General features: G+C 41.5%; 1 protein-coding gene across 6 annotated transcripts in view; it reads right to left on the reverse strand.

Moving 5' to 3' along the window:
* The window catches only part of LOC122069084 (2,3-dimethylmalate lyase-like), a 61,081-nt gene extending 40,744 nt beyond the window's left edge, over positions 1–20,337 (reverse strand). For 3 of the 6 annotated variants that reach the window (XM_042633030.1, XM_042633029.1, XM_042633028.1), the window contains exon 1: positions 19,869–20,336. In XM_042633030.1, coding sequence (XP_042488964.1) covers positions 19,869–20,235 — 367 coding nt within the window. In that variant the 5' untranslated portion in view covers positions 20,236–20,336. Of the gene's footprint in view, positions 1–19,868 lie in introns of all 6 variants that reach the window. The other 3 variants (XM_042633034.1, XM_042633033.1, XM_042633032.1) reach the window with 1 other exon arrangement.
* Between the last annotated feature and the right edge of the window lies 1 nt (position 20,338).

Below are 20,338 nucleotides of genomic sequence, written 5' to 3' on the forward strand. Positions count from 1 at the left end.
TCCCTTTTTTTACGTAGAGAGGCACCTTACAATCTCTTTTGAGGTAGAGAGAGACCTTACAACTTTTTTTAGGATAAAAGGATCCTTACACAAGCCTAAGTACAGTCTAGACTCAATGTAAAATAAAAATAGAGAAGTGGAATGATAAAGAGTTAACTCTTGTGTAGTGCAATAATGAATGCAAGAATGAGAATGATAGCACCTTATAATAGTCTTCACTAGGCTTGATTAAATCAATGAGAAAGTGGAAGACTTTGAGAAGAATATTGAGCTTCACTTGTAATGAAATAATTGACCAATAGCTCAAGAGATGATGTAGAGTGGTTTGACTTTCAAATGCTCTCAAAAGGTTGCTCTAATGCTAGGTATTTATTGTTAATTAACTAAGAGCATTAGTGGTATTAATAGGTGAGATTAGGGGACAAAAATAGGCAAGAAATCTCACTCAAATAGTCACTTTTTTGGTCTCCCAGTCGACTGCCAAAGAGCCGTTAGGAAAAAACTAGCCATTAGAGCCAGTTGTTAGCTAGCCGGGCTGGCACCGGTCAGCCGGTCGACCGCCTGCAGGCTTGGCCAGAACCAGTTTTGACAGGATTCTGAAATTCTGACCAGTCGTCAGTATTTTGGCCGTAACTTTCTGGTCTGACATCGGATTGACCTGATTTCAATTACGTTGGATTCGTAACTCCAATTCCTACAACTTTCATGAGAAGACCATCTTCTGATACCTATTTTAAGGTTGACCAAAATGCCCTTAAATAGGTTCATTGCTGTTTTCTTAGCAATTTCCTAAGCCACGTTATATCTAACATGTTCCTAACCTTTTTTAGGTATTGACACTTGGTCATAGGTACTTTCTAAAGCCATTCTAAGTTAATATGAACTAAGGATGCAATACGTAATGCATGCTTATGAGATGCAGCGTAGTGTTTGTGTATGGTGTGTGCAGTATTACATTGAGCTACACTAAAGGTCCCCTATTCTTCTTACAGTTGGTCCTCAAGAGTCTTCATGTTGACCTTGCATGCTTGATGTCTTCAATGTACTTCAATTCACTTCAAGCTTTGATACTTTCAGGTCTTGATCCTGTACCGTCTGATACCTTCTTCCAGCATTGGTACCAATTTGTTAATACTCCTCATTTGATAACTTCAATCTTCATTTCTTTCTTTCATTCATCAAATTCGATATTTGATATCAAGTTTCTACAAAAAAAAAAAAAACACTTGAAGGCAAATTGTGAAATACCTTCATATGTTTGTTATCATCAAAACCAACTATAGGAATGTGGGCATATCCCTAACATCTATGTTAGCCTTTATTTCCTAAAGTATGACTTTTCTTTTGCAATTGGTATCTCTAAAGCCTATAAGGCTGTGATCGAACGTAAGAAAGCATTTTGTTTAATGAATAATATTGAAGGAATGAAGAATCGTTGGCCTCTCTCCCCCCCTCCCTCTTGGCTCTTCGTGGCTCTTCTACTTTTTCTTTCTCTCTCCACTTATTCTTGGTGACAAGGTATCAAATCTCTCTCTCCCTCTCACTTATTAGTTTCTTCTACTTCTTATCCTCACTTCATAGCTGGTTACATATGAAGCATCCCCATCCATGATCTCAAATCCATGCCTATTAATCCCTGTTTATAGTTTTATCTGCCTACCATCTTGTTTCTTATTGAATCCTTGCATTGAGTATATTCCTGATTTTTGTTTATTGGCTGCAAGGTTAAGGCTTAGCTTAGCACCTTTTATTCTTTTTGAATAGTGAAAGAACAAGTACCCAATTTGATATCATGGTGCTCCATGTTCCCAATTGAAGCCTTATTGGGTTGGTGTATTTACTTAGAATTCTATTGTTCATTGCGACAATAATTTTCTGTTTTTAGTCTACATATTGATCATGTATACTACTGCAATTCCCTTACTTTCAGTCCTTGCCTAGGTTTCACACATCTTAGTATAACCAACCTAACCAGCCTATATAAGGCCCCTATTTTCTAGGTATTCCCCTACATAAATTCTGTTATAAGAGCATAATTGTCATGTGTGGGTTGTTACTGATTCTGTCCACATGTCTTGCTTACTGAGGTCTAATCTTCGTCATAATCTTTTTGTAGTAGAGTCTGAATTGAGAGAGTGCTACAATAGGTTAGCAGACATTGATTTCCTCCTTAGTTTAGCTGGACCAAATAGCATAGCCCATTATTCCTACCAAAGGCATACTCTAGAGGGTGAAATTTCTAGACTCAAGGTTGAAGGGGCTGGCCATCTCTCTCAATTGGCGGTTCCAAGTAGACCCTAAAGCAAAGTGTAAACAGCAACACTTTGATACTTAGTATCCTCTAATTGTTGTCCTTGGATGTCCACCCATAGTGGTAGAGCAAATCAAGTCATGTCTACCCCTTCTAGCACCCCAATCTCACCCTAAACAGTGGGCTTAGTTACTTCAACAGAATGAAGAAACCTTGAGGACCCTCCAAGCCAACCAGGAATTGCTTAGGGCTACCAAAACAGAGTTGATTACAAGTAGAGCAGACCAGGAAGCACAAGTTGCTAATCTCCGGAACCTTGACCAAAATGTCCAAGTCATCAGAACAAGACTTGTCCTAGAGACATCCATCCTAAACCCAGACAGACAATAAGGTCACGAAGTTCAAGGTACTGAACCTAGAGTGGAAAAACCATGACAATCTCTCTGATGGTTATGACAGAATGGGGGATAACTTCATAGGCATTGGATGAGGTAGAGGTAGGGGTAGAGGATGTGGACCCCGTGGACATCATGCCCAAGGTATCACACTCCGTACAGAGATGAGGAGGGTTTTGATCACTATGATAGGGGTTTCGATGTTGGAACAATAGTCAAGGTAGAGGCACCTTCCTATGGTGGGCAGATTGATGCTAAAGTTCTATTAGACTGGATTAGGAAAACAGACCGGTACTTCAATTTCTATGACATGTTTGAAGAAGTTCCCATCAGGTTCACTAAAATCAAGCTTATCAGAGCTGCCCAAGACTTGTAGACAAAATTAGAGTACCAAGAGACTCATCTAGGACTTAAGCCAGTGAAAACTTCGGTCGAAATGCAAGAGAAACTCAAGAGGGAGTTCTTGCCTATCACCTATAGGCTACAGTTGTTGAATGACCTGAACACTCTGAAGCAAGGTAAGATGTATGTGACTGAGTACATGAGCAAATTTAATGAGTTAAAAATAAAAAGCAGCACTCGTGAGGATGTTAAGCAGACAATTTCTAGATTCCTTACTGGACTCAAGTCCAACATCCAGTCACGCATAGCACTCCACCTGATGTGAGATGTCCCTTAAGCCTTTCAAACAGCTCTCAAACTAGAATCCTCAATGGGGACCTTTTCTCAAAAGAAGAGCTTCTAGGCTTGGGGAATCAAGCTTCTAAAAGTCCCTCCTGAGTTCCTCAGATTTCCCTAGGCCCCCTGTCAACCCTCAGCATCAATTTGACAACAATAAAGGAAAAGGTATCTTGGGTGCAGCACCCAAAAAGAGCAGTCAACAACAGTGTTTCAAATGCCATAGATTTAGACGCTTTTCCAAGGAACGCCCAAACAGAAACCTTTATGTGGGAGGACAAAACCATAAAGATTATGATCTCGATGACACTCAGGATAATGAGTATGAGGATCATAGACCAAATGAGACCATATCTGATGAAGAGGTTGAGGAGATTGATATCTCCCGACTCGGTGTTGTGCGATGCATGGTCTCACAACCTAAGGGCAACGATGATTGGCGAGGGACCAACATTTTTATTACTAACACCTACCATCAGGATAAGAACTTCCACGTCGCCATTAACAACAGTAGTTGCATGAATGTTGTTGCCAGAATGGGACTCAAACCGGTAGCTCATCCAAAACCCTACAAGGTTGTTTGCGTAGATCAGTCTACTATCCCTGTCACATTAAGGTGTTTAGTCCTTTTACACTTCGTAGGGTATGAGGATAGAGTGTGGTGTGATGTCCTAGGGATGGATGTCGCTCATATCATCCTCGGGAGACCTTGGATATATGACCAAGGTGTCACCAATTACGGAAGGTCTAACACCTGTCTTTGAATTTAAAAAGAGCAGAAAATTAGACTGACTCCTAGGCCTTAGTCCTCCCAAAGAGGCAAAAGCCATGGAACACAAGGGAAGCACCTCTAAGCAGACCAAGAAGAAGACACTCAGCATTCTGAACCAACAACAATTTGAGGACGAGTGTCAGAGGTTGGGGGTTATTATCCACTAGATGCTATACAGTAATATTGATTCGTCAAGAAAATTTACTGAGGCTCCTAAAGAAATGCAACCATTATTGAGAAATTTGGGCAATTGTTTCTCAATAACTACCTGATGAACTACCACCTATGCAGTGGCTATGCATGACATTTAGCATGCCATTGACCTAGTTTAAGGCTCCTCATTGTCAAATCTACCTCATTACCATATGAATCCCACCGAGCTTAAACAGCAAGTGGATGAGTTGCTTCAGAAGGAATTCATTAGGGAGAGTCTTAGCCCCTATGTGATACTTGTCTTGCTTATGCCAAAGAAGGATGGCACTTGGCGTATGTGCAATTACAGTAGAGCCATCAACAAGATCACTGTCAAGTTATAGGTTCCCTATCCCTAGACTTGATGACATATTGGATATGATGGCTTGCTCATCGATCTTTTCAAAGATTGATCTTAAGAGTGGGTATCACCAAATTCAGGTTAGACCCGAAGATGAGTGGAAGACAGCCTTCAAGAATAAGGATGGCCTTTTCAAATGGTTATTCATGCCTTTTGGTTTGTCTAATGCATCCAGCACCTTTATGAAAATAATGAATCTGATGTTACAACCATAGTTTTTAAGGCGTTGATAAGGCGACGCCTTAGCAACGCCTTGGCGCTGATGCGGTCTAGAGATGATAAGGCAGTGCTCCGCCTTATGTGAAGTGGCACCTTATGAATTTTTTTTTTTTTTAAACACATTTTAAAATTACTTGATGAAGATTCCAAATATAGATTTTTTATTGGTAGGTGTATGGTTTTGTTAACACTTGAGATGTATGGGATCAGCTTTACTCCATCAAAAATAACCAAAACAAACAAAACAAAAACACGATTCACAAACAGGGTTTGGATTTTGTCAAGGGTTTTAAAAAAGGGCTTTGAGAAGGAATCAAGGAACAAGGAAGAACCATTGATCCAGACCACCATTTTGCTCCGACAGCAGTGAACTTCATTCTTCTTTGACGGGAGTAGAAATATAGTAGATGACCTTAGGACTTAGGCACTCATTTTGGCATCATAGAGGTAAGTATAATAAATACTTGTATTTTTTATGTCTTCTTTTCTTTATATTTATAATTTTGTTTCATAATTATGTATTTATATTATATGTTAATATGTTATGATGATTAATGATTGATGATTGATGATTGATGATTGATGAAGATGAACTTAGTTTATTCACTTTATTGATTTGTTTTTTTTTATAAATATCTTACATTGGTATGAATATGAACATTTAATATTTATTTAACATATAAGTAATAGGATTCAAATAGGATTTGGGCCAAATAGATTGGTTTTAGAAAAAAAATTACACAGGAACGCTTTAGTCGATAAGGCGACGCTTTATGCCCGCCTTATCGCTAAGGCGCTCTGAAAGACCTTAAAACGCCTCCATCGCCTTACCGCCTTAAAAACTATGGTTACAACCATTAATTGGCAAGTTTTTAGTGGTCTACTTTGATGACATCCTCATCTTTAGTAAAACCCCGTCTTCCCATTTGGATCACTTGCGACAAGTTTTCCAGGTGCTTCTGTAAGAAAAACTATATCAATAGTAAGATATGCACCTTAATGGGTGATCAAGTCATTTTCTTAGGAATTGTTGTGTCAACATAAAGAGTATCTGGCTATCTGCTAATCCTGAGAAAGTGAGGCCAATTACCAATGTCCATAGGTGCGAAGCTTTCATGGCTTAGCTACCTTCTATAGGACGCTCATTTACCGGTACAGTTTCATTATGTATCTTATCATGGATTACACGAAAAAGGAGTTTCAATGGACTAAAAGTGTTGCGAAGGCCTTTACCGAGATCAAGAAGTTGATCATAGAGGCCCCAATCCTACGCCTCCCAGACTTTTCTAAGGTTTTCGATATGAACTGTGATGCATCTGGCGTGGGAATAGGTGGTGTCCTAGGACAAAGACATCCTATTGCTTATTTCAATGAGAAGCTTAACGAAGCCAAGCAATGATATTCCATATATGACAAGCAATTTTATGCGATTGTCCAGGCCCTGCGCTACTGGCGACATTACCTTCTGCCGCAAGAGTTCGTGTTGTTCTCTAATCACCAAGCTCTAAGGTACTTTAGCGCCCAAAAGAAATTAAATCAAAGACAAGGTATTGAGAATACCACAACAAATGCATTCAATCGGGTAAACATGTTCCTCAGTCATATGAATGCTTGAAGTCAGGTCAATGTGCTACACCAGATATGAGCATAGAAGTTGAGGAATATGAGCCAGTCAAGGATCAGTAACCCACTGGCCTAGGTTTTAGTGAGTTATTCACTTCCTTGAGTGGGGATCTTCCTATTAGTCGCTCAAATTATCTGCTGAGAGATTGTAGCCTTTTTAATGGAAGCTAGTTGTGCATTTCCAGGGCTTCACTCCGAGACTTCATACTCTGGGAATTGTATGCTGGGGAAGTCATTGGTCATTTTGGTCAAGACAAGACCATAACCCTCGTTGAGGATCAATTTTTTTGGCTTGGTATAAAGAGGGATGTCTCTAGAGTAATAAGTCAGTGTAGGACGTGCCAAACTGCCGAACAACAAAAGCAAAACATTGGATTGTACACTCCCCTTCCTGTGCCACATAATCCATACAAGACCTTAGCATGGACTTCATGCTCGGTCTACCAAAAAATTCAAGAGGTCGTGATTCTATTTATGTGGTTGTGAACCGCTTCTCGAAAATGGCACACTTCATCCCATGTTCCAAAACCTCTGATGCGTCTGTTGTTGCCAAAGTTTTTTTCAATGAGGTTGCCAAAAATCATAGTGTCCAATAGAGATATTAAGTTCACTAGTCACTTTTGGAAGACTTTATGGCGGATGATGGGTAATTAACTTCTTTTCTCCTCTGCTTTCCATCCCTAGACTGATGATCAAACTAAAGTTGTCAATAGGAATCTAGGGAACTTGTTATGTTGCCTCATAGGAGAGTACCTTACCAATTGGGATCGTGTCCTTACCCGAGCTGAGTTTGCCTATAACATCCCCCAGAACCGAACTACTGGTTTGTCACCCTTTGAGATTTGTTTAGGTTATCAACCTAGGACACCCATAGACCTTGTTCTTGCTGCGTCTAGCTCTAGGACCTCCCCATCAGCCGAGTCTTTTGTGCAGGCATACATGATTTACATGCAGATTTAAGACGTTGAATATCACTGAGCAATGACAATACAAGTCCAAGGCGAGCAAATTATATGCTCCTAGTATAGGCCCCCTCAAAGTTCATAAAAGGGTGGGTGCTAGTACTTATGTCCTTGATTTGCTAGCTGATATGGGAATCAAAAATATTTTAAATATAGAGGATCTTGTTCCCGACCATGGTGCACCTACTGCTGTTTCCTTTTACCCAGATGTCCTTGATCCCATTGTTGATCAAACCCCATCTCTTCCCCCCAGTTCTTTACCACATGTACCCAAGTTTGATAAGAGAGCTGAAGAAGTTAAGGACATCCTTAATGAGAGAATTGGGTTTACACAGGAGGGAGGTTCCCAAGAGTTCCTTGTCAAGTGGCATGGACGACCCGAGATTGACAGCACATGGATCACCATTAAGGAACTACAACAGCTCAACTCAGACATGCTTGAGTATTAAAAATACTTCTTTATTCACCAGAGGTGAATTTTTGCAAGCCGGGGAGAGTTGACGAGGACATCAACCCAATAGGTCATGGATTTAAAGTATACCAAAGGCGGCGGCACAGAATTCAACCTTCTTCAGCCTACATATGGACAGATGATGAGTTTCGAGGATATCACATTGCTAGAAGACCCATTGAGTCAAGGCCCAAAGGCTGGTTCAACGTTAATTAATTCCTGGCCCTTTGGTTCAAGAAACCAGCCCAAATATTGAGCTAACTTTGACTTCCAAACGACCCCATCGATCCAGCTTGCAGCAAGAGGATTTTGCCCAGATTTTGCTAGAAGATTAGAGCTATCCAGACAGTTGTACCTCCAAGAGAAGCCATCGACTTCAGCAAGGGACTTCTTTCCTTTTTTTTTGTTTTCTTTCTTGGATAGAAAAGCCAGTCCTTTATTTGGTACCTTTAATTAGATTCTAGGAATAATATCACTTTCTTATTTTATTTTCTTAGGTCTTTCTATGTTAGTCTTTATTTCCTAAAATAGGACTTTTCTATTGCAATTGGTATCTCTAAAGCCTATAAGGTTGTGATCGAACGCAAGGAAGAGTTTTTTTTTCAATGAATAATATTGAAGGAATGAAAAATCGTTGGCCTCTCTCTCCCCTCTTGGCTCTTCTACTACTCTCTCTTTCTCTCTCTCTCTCTCTCTCTCTCTCTCTCTCTCATTAGTTTCTTCTACTTCTCTCTCATTGCTGGTTACATATGAAGCATCCCCATTCATGATCTCAGATCTAAGCCTATTAATCCCTGTTTACAGTTTTATGTGCCTACTATCTTTTTTCTTATTGAATCCTTGCATTGAGTATATTCCTGACTGTTTTATTAGCTACAAAGTTAAGCTTAGGTTAGAACCTAATATTTTTTTTAATAGTGAAAGAACATGTACTCGATTTGATTTTATGCTGCCCCATCTTCCCAATTGAAGCCTTGTTGGATTAGTGTATTCACTTAGGATTCTATTGTTCATTGCTATAATACTTAACTGTTTTTAGTTTACATATTGATCATGTATGCTGCTGCCATTCCCTTACTTTCATTCCTTGTCTGGGTTTCACACATATTAGGATAACCTACCCAACCAGCCTGCATAGGGACCCTAGTTTCTAGGTATCCCCCTACATAAGTATTGCTTTATATAGCTTCTATTTTGTAACTAGAGAGCAAGCTTTAGCCAAGACTAGTTTCTAATTCCCCATTGGCAACTAAGCTCCCAGAAGTCTCTATATAATTTCTAATTTTTTAATTAGTTTCTATCAATTTGTTGTTGTTTTGTATTCAAGGTAATGCATTGTAGCTACTAAAGTTGGAACCCTAAAGGGACATATATAAGCCGCTGAAAACAAATATATTTTGGATGAAATAAAAATTCAGGCTTCTTTTTACTAGTGTGGATTCACAGAGGTGGTTTTTGGGATGGATTCTCAATATCTATATATTTTTTCCTTTCTGCAAATTCTAAACTTCTAACTTAATTTTTTCATACCGATACAGTTTTACTCAGGTCACAATTCTGGTTCCCTAAACTTCAGATCGATTCTCTATTTCCGGTCTGAGGAAATTGGCCACAATTAAATGTGGTCAAACCAGTCCTCATTGAATTATTCAATTTTCTCTTTGTAACAAACCTCTGTAACCAGTAACTGGAGAGAGAGAGAGAGAGACTAACAGTCAATAATTCTAGCCTCCCCCTCAATCATTATATATATATATATAAGCTCCAGATTATAAGAGATCAAGAACTCCTAAGCCATTGTGATAGACTAGAAGACAAGACTTTCCTAAAACTAGATACAAAGTATCCTAGACTAATAAGGAAAGAAATAAAGAGATAAGATAACACCTAAGCAAGCTATCTAACACATCCCATGGTTTAACACTCTCTCAAGCTAGAGTATGCATATTATACATATATACACTGTCCATTGTGTTTCTACGTCTCTTTCCGCCTGAGTGCGTGTCCTCTCTCTTTTCCTTCTCCTCCGTAACTTCTCTCCCAGCTCTATACTGATGTCAGGCGAGTCATCTCAGGCTCTCTCCCCTATTCATAGCCGAATGGAGCGTCCACGGCCGGAAACCCCTGATGAGGCGGACTTTGAACTAAACCTGGATGCCGAAACTGAGGACCTACTGGACTCACAAGCCAATCTGGCCCTTGTTGGGAAGATTTTGGATGGAAAACCCTTTCGTCAGCAAGCGGTGAACGAAGCCCTAGTTTCTGTGTGGCACTTAATCGGCGAAGTTCACACCACTCCCGTAGCATCCCACAGGTTCTTTTCACTTCAGCCACCCCCTGGACATAAAGAATGTCCTTGAAGGCAGCCCATGGTCAGTATCTGGGAACCTATTGGTCTTGGAATGTTGGGACCCTACAGGGGAATGGGCATTTCAATCTGCTGAATTCTGGACCCAACTACACGGCATTCCTACTGAACTTATTCGTCCCAACCTAGGTTTTCAGCTGGGGGGCGAAGATTGGTGTTCCAAATGTGTTACAATCATTCAAGGTTCCCGTATCTCAGGGTCCCTCCCTTTTCTCCACTGCAGAATCTCACTGGATCTCAGTAAACCACGGTTGCAGATAAACCGCCGAAATGGGTCTCAAATCCCTATTGAAGTGAAATACGAGAGGCTGCCAATATACTGCTACTATTGTGGCCGCATTAGACATGAAGAGAGACGATGTGAAGCTTGGTTCATGGATCATGAACAACACCAGCAATCCCACGGCTGCGACTCACCAGAGGTATGTCCGGATGCCCCAAAAATCCTTGTATGGCCAGTCCCTTCGAAACCCTGCCCCTGAACCCCGCTAGGACTTTCCCCCTCCCGTCCTTCTAGACACAGCCAAAGGAGACCGGAAACTATGCCATCCCGGAGTAGTACCACCGGAGTTAGAGAAGACAGCCAAACCCCCAGCCACTCACAGAACCGTACAAGCACGTTTTGTCCTGAGCTACCCATCCACGTGGCAACCTCCAACATGTTACCCCCCTGTCATCCTCCCTGCCTCTCAGCCACCAAATCACTCAATCCCACACCTCAGCCTCTGCAAATCCTAGCTTTGTCTTTTCCTCTAACAGCCCAATGATTAGTGATACGGTCCAATTGACACCTCATCATTCCTTCACTAATCCCACTCCCCACATCATTGCCGAAGACTCCTCCCATCAAATCCTTGCGACCCTCCTGGCCCACCTACAAGGTTACCCCGATAAGCAAAACCTTTTGTCTAGTATCCTTCCCCTCTTATCGGGTATCCGCATATCTAACCAAATATTAAACCGGCCTCTGCCCGACCCGCAACCTGATGGACAATCATAAAATCCCCATAGCCCAGGCCCATACCCCTCCCTCTTTGCTCACGTGTTATCCTACTCTGAACCAAAGTGCCACCTTCAACTCCTCTAATCCAAACCAGAGCTTAGACCAGAATTCCCCTCTTCACAGCCTCCCTCTGTTGTCTGTGCCCCTCCTTAATAACCCTGTTGCTGAGAACCAAACCACTCCTCTCCATATGAATGATCCCCTTTTTGCTGAACAGCAGCAACAACCCTCTGAACCATATATCCCGATGGCCATCTCATCCGTACCAACTCCTCTTGCCTCAAGGATGAAGAAGTTGACACATGAGGGAGAACCTGCCCCAGGCCATTCTCACAATCTTAAACCGGCAGAGCCTAGGACCTTTAAGTCCCGAGCTAAAAGAGTCAAACAGTTGCAGTCAGCGGCATCTGGCAGCACCATTTCAGAGTCACCATCCACTCAGGATTTTTTAATGGATGGCCCCTTGGTAGCTGGGGGAAATCAGCACCACCAGGAATTATGAAAATCATGTCATGGAACTGTCAGGGATTGGGAAAGTCCCTAACAGTTCAATCTCTCCAATACCTTTCCCATTCTGCTCGGCCAGACTTGGTCTTCCTTATGGAGACACGCTATAAAGAGAAGAAGATTACCCAAACAGCCTGCCGTATCAAATTAAGTTCTCATTTCTCGGTGCTGCCGTTTAACTCTGGAGGAGGCTTGACCCTATTCTGGGATGCAAACACTGTGGTTGAGATTCTTCATGAAGACCAACACTTCATTGATGCCAACGTAACTCACAGACTCAACCCCCCCTTTTTTATTACATGTGTATACGGCCACCCTAAAAAGTCTTGCAGGCAAAGCGTGTGGGATAGAATATTGGGCTTGTGTTCAAACTGTCTTGAGGACTGGTTATGTCTGGGAGACTCAAATTCATACTTAGCCTGGCACGAAAAGAAAGGGAGTTCTCTTAGAGGTGACAGGGATATGATGCAGTTTAGAGGATTTCTTAACTCCAGTGGGCTTATTGATATTGGCTCTCATGGACCAGCCTTCACCTGGAATAATCGGCGTAAAGGGCTTTCCAACATACGAATCAAGCCGGATCGAGCTTTATCTAATCAATCCTGGAGGACCACTTTTGCTGAAGCCATCGTTTCTATCCGGGCTCTTTCAGGATCTAATCATCTACCAATAATTGTTGATACGGAGGGAGGGAGATTTTCGGGAATTAGGCCTTTTCGCTTTGAGAACATGTGGTTCTCTCATCCTGACTGTAAGAATGTGGCAGCTAAAGCATGGTCCCTCCCCCGCCTGGACAGGGCAAGTGACACTTTACACAACAAATCCCAAAATTGTAAAGCCGTCTTCACAAAGTGGAACAAGGAGGAGTTTGGGAATGTTTAGCGGAAGATTGACACCTACTTTCGAGAACTCGAACTCCTATATGACCAGCCATCGGAGAGCTCCCAAATAGAGAAAAAGAGCTTGAAAGCTTGCTGAATACTGAGTTGGAAAGGGAAGAGATGCTATGGTAGCAGAAATCTAGGGTGCATTGGCTTCAAAGTGGTGATCGTAACACTAGGTTTTTCTAGGCTACTACCCTACAAAGAAGGAACAGAAATAAGATCCTCAGGCTACGCTTGGCCTCTAGTGAATGGGCTCGCTCGGAGGTGGAAATCTTTAAGGAAGTTCTCAACCGCTATAAGGCTGTCTGTACATCTGAAGCTGTGGACGATGACACACTCCTTACTGTTACCCAAGCAATTACCTCGGCCGTTACTGATTCTATGAATGAGGACCTCTGCAAAGTGCCAAGTGTAGATGAAATTGGCCAAGCCCTCAAAGATATGGCCCCTCTCAAGTCCCCCAACCCGGATGGTCTGCCACTTGCCTTCTTTCAACGTTTTAGGGATATTGTGAAAGTAAATGTGGTCCGTTTTGTCCAGGAGTTTTTTTTTAAATGGCAACCTTCCCTCCAACCTCAACACCACACATATCTGCCTCATCCCGAAAGTCAACCAACCTGAGAAGGTAGATCAGTACAGGCCAATTAGTTTGTGTAATGTGGTGGTTAAAATTGTCACAAAGGTTTTTGCTACCCGGTTGAAACAGATCTTGGACCACATTATTGATCCCTCTCAATTTGCTTTCACTCCTGGCTGCCTTATATCAGATAATGTTCTTCTAGCGCATGAAGTATTTCATTACATCCGCAAGAAGAAGAACGGGAAGAAAAGGCTGGTTGCAGTGAAATTAGACATGACCAAGGCTTATGATCGCCTTGAATGGCCCTCTGTAGAAATGACTCTTCTTCCTCTGGGGTTCAGTAGCAAATGGGTCTCGCTGGTCATGACATGCATCTCTTCAGTTTCCTATGGTATTCTTATCAACAGAGCGGTTAAAGGACATGTTACCCCTACTCGAGTCATCCGTCAAGGAGACCCCCTCTCCCCAACCATTTTTGTTCTATGTTCTCAGGCTCTAAGTTCTCTCCTCTCTAAGGCAGAAAGTGATGGTCTTATCCATGGCACTAAAGTTCGGAACCGATCAGCTCCCCTCACACATCTGCTTTTCGTTAATGAAAGTCTTCTTTTCTCTGAAGTCAAGCCTCAGGAAATTCACAACTTAAAGGACTGCCTTAACCTTTATTGCAGGGCCAGTGGTCAGCAAATTAATTGTCAGAAGTCGTCTCTTACCTTCAGTCCCAATACTATCCCTCGCTTCAAGAGGTAGTTCTCTCGCATACTCAAGATGCCTTATGGGGAGGGGCCGAAGAAATACCTGAGGCTTCCTACAGAGTTTGGTACGTCTAAGTCCAAGCTCTTCAAGGCAATTAAAGACAAAACTCTGGGGAGAATTCAGTGCTGGAAGCAGAAGCTACTATCCCATGCTGGGAGGGAGGTGATGATAAAATCGGTAGCCCTTTCCATGAAAACCTTTGCATCATCCCACTTTAGTCTGCCGGCTTCCCACCACTCATAGTTAAGGAGTGCTGCCACTCACTTCTTTTGGGGAAATTCCGGAGACCAGAATAAGATATGCTGGATATCTTGGAAGCGGCTCTGTAGATCTAAGGAAAAAGGGGGTCTTGGCTTTAGGGATCCAGCTATTCAAAATAAGGCTCTGCTTGGGAAGTTGGTGTGACGGTTATGGCGCTATCCTCAGTCTCACTGGGCTGTCCATATGAAGCAAATCTATTTCCCAAATAGAGATTTTTTGGATGCTAGGTTGGGCTCAAATCCATCTTGGGCATGGAGAGGGATTATTGAGGGAAGGAAAGTGCTGGTCGATCATCTTATTTGGATTGTTGGGGATGGGGCGAACATTAAGGTGTGGGAAGATGCCTGGATCCCCTTTACTCCAAACCACAAGCCTCAACATCCCTACTTCTGCAATAACGGGGATTTGTTGGTGTCCGATTTAATTGACCATGCTAACCGTGATGGAGAACCTTAGGGAAGCAAGGGGAAATCAGAGTAGAGAGGGGTAAAAAGCGGAATCACACACTTCACTTGTGCACAAACTCAACATCTTCATTCAATAATCAAATCACTCTTAAGTCTTCAATCGATTACAGCCAATATATAGGAAAATAGGAACATGAAATTAGAAACTTAACTGAAATGGAAACTAGCCTAACTAGGAAACAACCATAAAAAGGAAACCATTTTAAGGAAATAAATCCTAACTCCTACATTCAAATCTGGAAAATAAAAGGCATAAAATAAAATACTAAATAACTACTAATTTTATTTCCAACACTTGATGGACCAAAACCCTGGGCTGGACCGGTTCTTCTTGGTTCTTGGCTTCCAAAGCCGGTCATGCTAGTCCAACCAGGTAAGGGCAGCCGTATCTGCATCAAACCGCACTTGGAACATTCAAGCTCTGGATTTATTATTCCACCAAGATGATAAGGCTGCTATCTTGAAGATTAAACTAGTTTGTTCCCTCAATCTAATTGAAGAATCTGGAATGGCTCCAAAAATGGCATTTACTCGACGAAAGCAAGGTACCATTTCCTCTGCAACCAGGTGGACAACAAAGCAAGAGCTACAACAGCTTCCTCCTCTACTCACCTCACAACAGATCTGGTCTTGCCGCCCCCCCCCCAAAAAAAAAGATTAGAAATTTCTTATGGCGGGCGTGTTCCGAGGGGATTCCCTAGGGTGCTGGGTTAAAACAGAGGAAGTCCAGTATAGACCCTACCTGCCATAGCTGTGGAGCCCCTTTGGAGATGGTGGATCATATTTTACTTGATTGCCCATTCGCCAGGGGCCGTCTGGTTTAGCACAAATTTATTTTTCTCCCCTCCGCAGCAACACCCTCGACTCCAAGACTTCATTAGCAGATGGGATAACCTGCAGCCCTTGAACAAACAGTTGAACCTGGATATTGCAACTACTGCCTCTTTTGTGTGTTGGGCACTCTGGCTGAGTCGAAACTGTTTGCTTCTTAAGGGTGTGAGCCAATCCCCTATGGAAGTAGTCCAGTTTGCTGAATCCTAGACACAGGAATTTAAGCAGGCAACTGCACCCAAAGGGAAGAATGTTGGGAAGCTCACAGGAGTCTCGAAAAGGACTGTGGGTTGGACCACTCCATCACCTCCTTTTTGCAAGCTTAATGTGGATTTCTCTACTAGCGGTGATGTGGGTGGGTTGGGCGTCATTGTCTATGACGGGTCGGGGACCCCTCTCTTGGCTATTTCTGGGCCTGCAACAGCAGCTTGCCCCCTACAAGGAGAAGCATTAGCTATGCGGATTGGGCTCCTTTATGCAATGTTGGATTGCATTGAAGACTTGGAGGTTGAGACTGACTGCAAGGACCTACACTTGTTCCTCACCCAACCACTGTTGAACCAGCCACTTGAGGTGCTGAACTTGGTTTCTGACATTAAACAGTTAGCATCCTACTTCAGAAATGTAACTTTCTTCACACTTCTAGGGAAAATAACAGCGTTGCTGACTCCTTAGCTCGGAAGGCCGTGTCTCTGCCGAGCGAGACATCCTGGCCGTTATCCTCTCCTTGGCTATCTGATATATGTATGTCTGATGCCTTGCGCTCAGCTCATGCTAATAGATAGCCTTCGTTTCTACCAAAAAAAATACATATTATACATATATTAAATATTAAAAGAAAGCTCTAACTTGGACCAACAATAATAGAAAATTAAACGCAACAACAGTCTTGAATAGCAATGGTAAGCACCCAGTAAGCATGGAAAGAACTTCATTCAGAAAACAATATTAGCTCAAGCACATCAATCATCAGCAGCATCAGTAGATAATAATCTTCATGTCGAATAATTAATCAGCAACAAGCAAAATAAGTAGTAGTGAACACCAAACACAAACCACAATATCAGCATAGACAAAATAAGCAATAGATAACACGAACCGCAATATAAAATATCATAGCGACAACAACAACATCAAAAACTCTTCCCAAGGAAGGCAAGTAGCAAGTTGCCATCTTCATAAAGAAGACAAATATAAGTGCATAATCCAACAGCTACAACAGAAGCCCTTCTCAAAGACGGCAAGTTGTAATCTCCAAAATGAAGTTATGATAAAAGTGCAGCATCCAATAGCTACATCATAAGCCCTTCTCAAGGAAGGCACTCCAACAACATGGTAAGAAATAATGTGATTACTAAAGATTTCAAGATTAAATATCTGATTAGTTAAATATCAGACTCATTCCTGAGCCCCAGACAAAGGTCTTAGATAACTCAGCATAAGGTTGCTGAGTACCACTTAGCATAAGGTTGTCGTACACTATATACATTGCATTGTTGCTAAATACCATCTTCATAGATAAAATTGTTGTTAAGGACACAAGCAGATGACATGAATAAATAATTAATAATTAACCTTTGACTGATAACTTAAGTTGAGCAAATAATCTCCAATCTCCCTCTCACGTGTAGCATTACACGTGGACAAATAAAGCATAGGTTGAAATAAAGAATATTCCACCAGCATATGACAACAATAATCAGCATCATGAAGAATGAGCATTACAGTAATCCCATAATCAAGAGCAGCTGCAAATAATTTCCAAAAATGCAATCTTTAATCACCCCCTCCCGGTAGCAAATAAAATCCTAGATAGGTCAGATTTAAACAAATATGAGCAAATAATCTCCAAGAATAGCAACAACCATCATAACGTGTATATGGAGATCATCCTTGGAATCAAGAGGTTTTAAAATAAGTATAACGATGACAAAGTATATGATGTGTAAATTTAGTCACACTACGATGGATAATGAAATGGTGAAGATTGAGGAGAGAGAGCTACAGCAAAGTGATTATAGGTACTTGGGTTCAACTATAATTATAAAATGTGATATAGAGGATGATATTTCACAAAGGATTAAGGTGGGATGGATGAAATGGAGAGGTGCATCCGGAGTGTTGTGTGATCGACGTATTCTGTTAAAGCTTAAAGGAAAGTTTTAAAGGATAGTCGTTTGACCGACTATGATGTATAGGTAGAAAGGTGGGCTGTTAAGAAGTGTTATACAAATAAGCTATATGTAGCAGAGATAAGAATGTTAGATGGATGTGCGGCAGAACTAGGAAAGATAAGGTAAGGAATAACCATATTAGGGCTGATTTGGGAGTTGCCCCAATTCGTGATAAGCTTCGAAAAAGTTGTTTGAGGTGGTATGGCCATGTTTAACGTAGGCCTGGGGATGCACCAATAAGAAGGAGTGTCTAATTCAGATTGAAGGAACTGAAAAAGCTAGGGGCAGGCATAAAATGACCGTTAGGAGTAGTGAGGAAAGACATGCATAATTTAGGTCATGGCCCAAGTATGATCTCGAATAGATCTGAATAGAGGGCAAGAATCCATGTAGCCAACCCCATTTAGGTGAGTTTTTTTTTTCCTGGTTTGTTGTGTTATGTTCCTTTCCTTCTACTTTTACTTTGCTTTTCTATCTTTGATCAGATCCAAGTAGCCGATCCCATTTAGTTGGGTTAAGGTTGAGTTTTTTTTTAAGAGCTTGATATATCTCTTAATTACCAAACTGCCACTACCATTGTTGATTGTGCTATTTATCATCTGGGTGGGCCCAATAGCAACCCAATTTAAGGAGTTCTGCCAGTAATAGGAACAGAAAATAAAAGAGAAACAGTGTAGCATTAAGGAAGAAGACAGGATAGGGAAGATTAACGAAGGTGGAGGGAAAAGCAATGGAAGGGGAAAGGAAGATTCTACCTGCGATGAAGAAGAGATCAAGAACAGAGGGATAGCAACCGTCAACCAACTCAACCAGCAGAACATGCAAAAGCTCACCACTGTAAGAAAATTCAACTCAATCTCATTCCATTCAATTCTGAATATCGATGGGTACACGCTTGCATATATAAAGAAGGAAACAAAGACAACAAATCTGATACTAAGAGTAGAACTGAATTAACTCTACCTCCTATGTAATATACTCCAATGTAATAAAATAAGAGGTTACATATTATCCCCAATATAGAAATAAATTCCTACCAACCCTTGTTTGTCCCAAAATCCTGGGTGAGGTTGGTTCCTCTTTGGTCTGGGTTTCCAAATCCAGTCGTATCAGTCCAGCCATGATACCACTACTACGTCACCCTCATACATGAACCATACATGTGGCTGTATTATCAAAGTATTGTTGGTGGTGGCTCTTCTACATGCAGCATAAAGTTGATAACTTTGGCCCTCTTGTAGTAAGACTTTTGAGAAACGATTTGGGAACTCTTCTTTGAAAGAAGAAGATCCACCTCATCAATTGTCACTGCAACACAATGCTCTATCTCCAGAACCCACACTAAAGCTGATTCCCTAAGAAATATTTCTGTTGACCAACAGGACATCAAGAATGTCTTTCCATAAAACCAACACCACAACTACAATAAACAGTGAGATCCAGCCTCTCTCTTGACCATATTTTGCTTCTATAACCTGGCCACAAACTGTCAGTCAACTCTCCTGGCATCCAAAATCCATTTTTTCACATCAAAGCTTAATTCACACCATCTCAAGAGGTTTCACCCTCCTCCTTCCTTTGTACTGAACATCTTTCTATGCAACAAGATCTAATTTGTTGCCATGCATCCCCTTCCATGAGAAGTCCCTTCTTAATCCAAGTCTCTTCTCCACTGAAACTGTAAACTTGAAAAGAGAGAACTAAAATGTTGCCAGACTGGATAAGCAAGCATCTAACAAAACAGTTCTTCCTCACTTAGATAAGGATCCTTTTTTCCATGAAGAATCAAATAAAGCTCCTTATGGATCATTCCATTTCGGCATTCATATAGCATTTAAAAAGTGTTATAAGTCGATATTACTAAATGGAATCGTGTAGTTGAGCTTCAAAATATGTTTGAAATGACTCCATTCTATGTACCGTCCCAATTGCAGTCTTAGGAAGTACAACCCAAACTATTGAAACGAATAAACCATCAAAAAGAAAACAGAAAGCAAGAAACGAAAAAGGGGGATCAATGATATTCCTGGGTATGTCGGAGGGAGCTGAAAGCAAACAGAAACCAAAACAAAAGATATTAAAGTGTTCAACGATCATAGTAAAAGCAATCCTTTCATTCTTTGATCAATCACATACCACTGGTGAAGCAGAACTCGAATCCGGCCCTCTCCACAAGCTTCGCACTGAGAGCATCAAAACAGGCAGGGCCCTGTTGAACCCCAGGCGACTCCAGAATCCGGCGAAGTGCCTTGGCAGGAGAATCTCCATCAGCCATACTTTTTCCAGAGCAAGCAACGAAGGTTTTCACAGCCCTTCCATCGGAACTCCTTTTGGGTATATCCCTCGAAGGGTTTGGAAAAGAAACTAACCGTTGAAGGGATGACCCACTTCTGAAAGTTGAAACTAGAGGTGCAGCATATGATTGATGTGATGGGTAAGTAGTGGAAGATGGAAGCATAGAAGAAGGGAATGTGCGGTCATTGCTGAGTACTGAGAGCTTCATGATCAAACCAGAGAAGTAGAAGAGAACGCAGAAATGCAGAGTAGGCACGGCGGGGAGGCAGACAGCTTGATAGGAGAGAGAGAAAAAAAAAAAAAAGAAAGAG

The sequence above is a fragment of the Macadamia integrifolia genome, unplaced genomic scaffold, assembly GCF_013358625.1.
Source record: "Macadamia integrifolia cultivar HAES 741 unplaced genomic scaffold, SCU_Mint_v3 scaffold532, whole genome shotgun sequence".
In the NCBI taxonomy this organism is placed as follows: domain Eukaryota; kingdom Viridiplantae; phylum Streptophyta; class Magnoliopsida; order Proteales; family Proteaceae; genus Macadamia; species Macadamia integrifolia.